The sequence below is a fragment of the Pygoscelis adeliae genome, unplaced genomic scaffold, assembly GCF_000699105.1.
Source record: "Pygoscelis adeliae isolate BGI_AS28 unplaced genomic scaffold, ASM69910v1 Scaffold133, whole genome shotgun sequence".
NCBI classification, from domain to species: domain Eukaryota; kingdom Metazoa; phylum Chordata; class Aves; order Sphenisciformes; family Spheniscidae; genus Pygoscelis; species Pygoscelis adeliae.
The window spans coordinates 20,649-26,644 of record NW_008824475.1 but is presented as its reverse complement, the minus strand read 5'-3'; the positions used below and the strand labels follow the sequence as shown (position 1 = coordinate 26,644).

Sequence of the window (5,996 nt, the reverse complement as noted above, 5' to 3'; positions counted from 1 at the left end):
CAGGCATGCAGGCTGCCAGCATGGCTCTGGCAGGAGCTGAAGTTGGGAACTCGGTACATGACCTCAGAATCCATTTCTGCCCTTTATTCCCGCTCGCCATCACCCTTGGAGCGGTTGTACGAGACCTCACCTCCTAGGGTGGAAAAGGAGGGCTCCAAGCCAGACTCCCAAAACCAGTGTGTGAGTGCGGGGTGTTTCAGAACGAGAGAGGAAGCATGGGACAGGCCGTCTTCTGCATTTCCTTCAGAAGGCAGCCTCTTCCTCCTGCTCATGACCATTCCCAGGTTAGAAGGCACACCGTGGCTCCAGGGCTAACTACATTCTGCACAGCCGTCCTGTGGGCACCCCTCCTCGTTTTCAAGTCTCTAACCAGCTTAGGTGCAGCTTCTAGACTGCAGGCTCTTTGCAATTAACTAGTTGCCAGCTAGCTTTTATAAACTATATGCTGTTTATTTAAAAATAACCTCATATGTTTTATTCTAATAAACATATAATAAAATAGTAAACATCCATGTTTACTAGGTGGTTACTTATCTTCCATAATGGACCTGCCACACAAGGGAGTCAGGTCTGTATGTACTTGGAACTGACTTCTGCTGGGTCAGGGCTATCGAATGGTTCAGTTCACTTTTGTTCTTTGTTAGGCCTCTTCAACAAGAGCAAACCAGTAAGTGCTGTTCCTGGCTGATACCACGCCCTTCCTCCAGGGCTGAGACTTCTGCAGACTTGTCACCTGCATTTGTGATTGCATTAATTATTTCCCAATGAGTCCAGTTTCCACAGGAAACCCATCCGCTGAGCAAAGAATATAAAATTCAGTATAATGTGTAGGTAGCATTGTTACAAAACACATTGGAATAGTCCGTGTTTCCAAAGCATCTCCTCTGCTTGCCCATGCAGAGCATTATATTTATGGAGACCCTGTCCTCACATTGTAATGGCTTAAATTGCTTCCTAGCTGTCCTGCAGAGCTGCAGTTCTTCCTTGTTCCTAACGCCAGCCCTTTCAAGTTCGCGTTCTGCTGTATCTGCAACAAGAAGTTTGTGAACGATAGTTTTTATCTTTCTATCATTTAAAAAAATACATAGACAAATCACACAAGTTACAAGATGAGAGACCTAGACCTTCATAAAATTTCCTGTTGTCTCACAGCTTCATCAGCCTCTCTCTCTGCATTATGAGCTATAGGTAGGCAATGATTTCTTATCATTTTTCATAGGTTCCAACTGCCCAAAGTGCACTATTCAGACACATAAGCTACATTAAAGGGGCATAGGAAACCTTCAGTCTCACTTTTAAGTGATTGATTTTGCTTTAGTGTTTGTTTTTGTCATACACGTTACATATATATAATGTTGGTGGCATTTCTGTAGGGATTGCTGGACTTTCTAGTATGTCTGATAATTGTCGTAACTGTGCAGTTATTTCTAAAACCAAACTTGAGGTAATAATCTCTGACCAGATATAAGAAGCCTCATTAATGTTGTATTTTCTTGCAAGTGCAAGTGTCAAAGTGTAACTCACGCTCTCAGCATAGTGTGGTCTGTTGGTAAAGAAGGAGAAAAAGCTGTTGAAATTGTAATATGATTTTTGGAAGATGCTGTTCTCTGTTAAAGAATGATGCTTAAATGGTTAGACTTACATGAATTTGTATCTGGTTGTGTAAGAGGGAATGAAAGAATTAGGGCTGTGCTTTTATTATTGGCATTTACTTAATATTTACCTCTGATGTTTGACACCGCCTTAATAATTTTTTAAAACTGCCACACCCTATCTGATTATTGATAACATTCTGTAGTCTTGCCGGCCTCCTTTCCTCTAAAGGGAAAATGAGACAGAGATGAATTCTCAGCGCTTTATTTACACGATCTTAGATTGAAAACCATCACAAACAGTGTACAGCCAATATCCTTTTTCTCCCTTTTTCCAGATGTTACCATGTCCAGGACTAGCCTCCACACATAGGAATTTAAACCAAGTTTGCTTGCTGTCCTAAGCCAGAGCTTCTCCAAAAAGACTAGTATGCAACAGCGTTAAAACTGAGCATTGCTTTAGAGAAGCATTTCATTGGAAACTAAAAGCCTGCCTTTCTTATTTGAGAGGGTGTACATCTGTGTCTAACATCACCATCTGGGGTTTCCTGCCATTACAATATTTTTAGCTAGATTTAATGTGTACTTGAAGAGTACATCACTCAACAGTCACAGAAACACCCAAGGAAGAGAATTTGGTTCCCAGTTTCAAGTTTGTAACTCTAATAAAACAATTAATAACAGAATTAAACTTTTCCCGCATTGGTAATTCCCATCCTGCTGCTGTGGAGAGTAATAAAAACTTTTTTTCTTGTTAAACCACACACAAGATTTTCTTTGCTGTGCCTGATAAGTCTTTTTTTACGTGGATTTAACCAAAGGATCTTTAGCACATGCACTTTTATTTTACTGAGAGAAGTAGGTATTCAGTGTTCCTGAAAATTAGGCCCTAAAGGAACTTGGTTTAAGTAACTAATATAACCTAGTGTTATAAAACGTAATTTGATCAGTAAAGAAGTGTGAAATACAGTAACTGAGAAAAGGCGGGAGTTCTAGAAAGCTTATTTCTGTCACATGGAGGAGCTGGTTTTGCAACAAGGAATGCTAATACCTGCACATTACATACTAAGTTTCAGTTAAAATCTAAAAAATACATTAAAAGCAGTGATACAGATCTGCTAATGGGGTTGAAAAATGCAACTTTGTGAGGTTGCAAGATCTATAACGCCACTTAACCTTTTTGATGAACATACATACTTCCTTTTCTAAGGAAGTGGAAGGAAGGACATGGAAGAAAGAATCAAGGTTGTCCCCAATTCTACAGTAGGGGTGTTGTTCATGCCTGAATATCCACAGTCAGTGACACCTTTTAAGAAGCTCTATGTGTTTTCACACACGTGAATGTTTATGTTTTTGTTTGTTACAGAAGTCCATATGTAGTTAGTACATGTCTTACCTGCACTGTACCTGTGGGCTTCAAAAGCAAAAAATTATGTTTATGAAAGTGGAGGGACAACTTCAGACATCCTGTGGGTGTGCCACACAGGCTAAACTCTACTTTTAGGAATTGACGTCAGTGGTATAGGGAGGCCGCACCCTCCTGCCAGCACCAAACAGGAAATTCTTAATTGCTCTCTAAAGGAGTGGCTGGAACAATAAAGATTGAGTTCTGCTTTGAAACCCTAAAGATACAATTTCTTTAATAATATGGAATAGCTGTTTCCAATTACAAGCAAATCAGTTGCATTTGAAGGAAGAAGAAAAATTGTGAACAAATCCAAGAAAAGTTCACTATGAACTCACAGTTTGAGAAATCTGGCTTTGACTGAAAAACAGGAATTTGAAGGGGGTTTTTCCTTTGTAAGTTTAAAAGAAGCTAGGGAGTAGTAAAAATGGCTACACCATGCCACAAAGTGAGTAAACATTTAAAAATATTACTTCTAGAATACACGAAATTTGCTAAACCCTCTTGAATTTTTCAGCATGCATGTAATGTTGTTCTTTCTTCCAAGAGACAGAGTGGTAGTGAATAAAGGGCTGTGTCGTGAATCCTATTAGCTGAGGTTTGCTGTGCTAAATGTTTTTCATTTTTACCATTCAATTTGACTTTGCAGGAATCACCCTTCAGTTATAGTTCAGCCAGGAAAGAGACCTTTACCTGTGGAATCTCCGGACACGCAAAGAAAACGCAGAATACATCGATGTGATTATGAAGGCTGCAACAAAGTCTACACTAAAAGCTCCCATCTGAAAGCTCACAGAAGAACCCATACAGGTTTGAGCATTGCTATGCTTTTCTTTCATTGAGTCTATGGTAAAATAGTAGACTAAGCTTTCAGTTTGTGCTAACAGCTGGATGACCACAGGTGTAAATAACAAAATGAGAGAAGTTAGATCTGGCATCGTTCTCAATATAATTATAGGCAGAGCAAAAGACAGAGGATGTAGCAGGAAAAACCCATGACAAAAGACTGTAAGCCAAAGCAGGATCACGGTGTATGCTGGTATGCTTTACATTCACTGGCTCTTTGCTCATTTTCTGTCCAGTTGCTTGCAGATTACTCAGTCTGCACACCCTGTAAACACCAGATCAGTTCAAATTGCACTACCTCACCTCTTACATCACTGCTAAATTTGTCTGAGACTTCCATGGGAGTAGCCCATTTGCAAAAGTCTGGACTGTGTGCCAAATACAAACACATCTGCTTCATGTGGACATGCTAACCAGTGGTCCGGTAGTGCTCTTCTCTGAGTGGGTGTTCCAATAAATGTAGCCCCATCTCTGTTCTCAGCAGAAATGTTCATCTTGGCATGCTGAAGGAATAATATGTACATCCAAGATTTTTACAAAGATAGGGGACGCTTTTAGGTAAAATGGAGCCCAGTTCATGTCTGTCTTACATCTCTACACAAGCCAGCCCTGTACCTGTTGGGCAGGAGAAGGAGGATCACATATTAGAAGGTAATGATTGAGAGAGATTTTAAGCTGAGCTACTTGTGACAGTGGTGCCAGTTGTTTAGACTGCAGTAACTTTAGGAGGTCACAAGAAGATTTCTGCCTGCTGTGCTGAGTGGTAACACCAGTCCTTTCCCCCAGCTAATCTAGAATATGAGATCCTGGTTTTGAAAATACTTGAACAAATGCTTAAACCTTTACACTTACGGGCTTGATGAGACAAAGCAAGTGCTAATATGGCAGAGGGAGGAACAAAGAGACAATAAAAAAATAAGTTGTGGCAGGAAACAATTTTTTGATCTGTTAGCTTCGACTACACAGTTTCTAGCACAGAGTGCTAGTTCTAGCGCAGTGCTGTTTGGAGGCTTTTTGAGTAAGCATTAAAGTACTTGCTGAAATTTGACAAGGCAAGAGGATAAATCTGTCAGATATTTAACTGATGTGTTTGTGTCTTAAATCCCCACTTCTGTGTTTCTTTTTCCAGGTGAAAAACCGTACAAATGCACGTGGGAGGGATGCACGTGGAAGTTTGCTCGTTCTGATGAACTAACGCGGCATTTCCGCAAGCATACAGGAATCAAACCTTTTCAGTGCCCAGACTGTGACCGTAGCTTTTCACGTTCGGACCATCTGGCTCTTCACAGAAAACGCCACATGCTAGTCTGAATGTCTTCTGTCCCTGACTCCTGTCACACTTTTTTTTTTTTTTCACACATGCATTTTAATTTGGATTCAGCTGGTCTGAATCTCTGAGTTTATACCATTAAAAGCTTACGTATGGTCAGTAACAGATGTTATCTAACCCTTCTATGTCCTTGCCACGGGTCAGACCTAAAGAATGTGAACAATTTTTTTTTTTTCTCCTGGGGATGCTAAGCAAACCCTTTCTGCAGACAGTATGTTTAATGTATTCCATGTGAATAAGGGAATTTGTAAACTAACAGCTTTTGTTGGTTTCTTCATATAATCAACCCCGCATATACTGATAAAGTAGTAAATGTTACTGAATATCCAAAATGCTAGTCCTTGCCAGAGACTTTTATTTATGTGCCCTGTAAGGGATACACTCTCAGTTTATGCTCAACAATGCAATGAATGGACTCTCCCACCCGTGTTGATGGTTAATACAACAGTTTTAGAAAGGCACCTGATTCAGAAATCCCCTCTGCCCAAACAGTGAATAGCACTGTAGAAATAAATCTAAGCAATATAATTACTTTACAGAAAGATTGAGTCACAGTATCATTTACCCCAGTCAAGAAGAAAAATTTGCAGGAATTGGTCTATATGTAAAATTGTGCATCTAAACCAATGTCAGCTGTCCTCTGTATTATAGTGTAGTATATATCCTTGTTTTTATTGCATAATGCCCTGGTGGATTTGTTAAATGAAGACCTTGTGTGACACTGTATGTCTGATTTCTGTGCAAGTGTATGGATGGAACACGCACGGTACTCTCCTATGACATGGCATTAAATGATATTCACAGAAACCCACCACACCTCATT

At 40.0% G+C, this 5,996-nt stretch overlaps 1 protein-coding gene across 3 annotated transcripts in view; it reads left to right on the top strand.

Moving 5' to 3' along the window:
• KLF3 (Kruppel-like factor 3 (basic)) overlaps window positions 1-5,505 on the top strand; it is a 25,212-nt gene extending 19,707 nt beyond the window's left edge. For all 3 annotated transcript variants that reach the window (XM_009321385.1, XM_009321384.1, XM_009321386.1), the window contains 2 exons: window positions 3,647-3,807; window positions 4,973-5,505. In XM_009321385.1, coding sequence (XP_009319660.1) covers window positions 3,647-3,807; window positions 4,973-5,154 — 343 coding nt within the window. In that variant the 3' untranslated portion in view covers window positions 5,155-5,505. The remainder of the gene's footprint in view (window positions 1-3,646; window positions 3,808-4,972) is intronic.
• The last annotated feature ends 491 nt before the right edge of the window (window positions 5,506-5,996 follow it).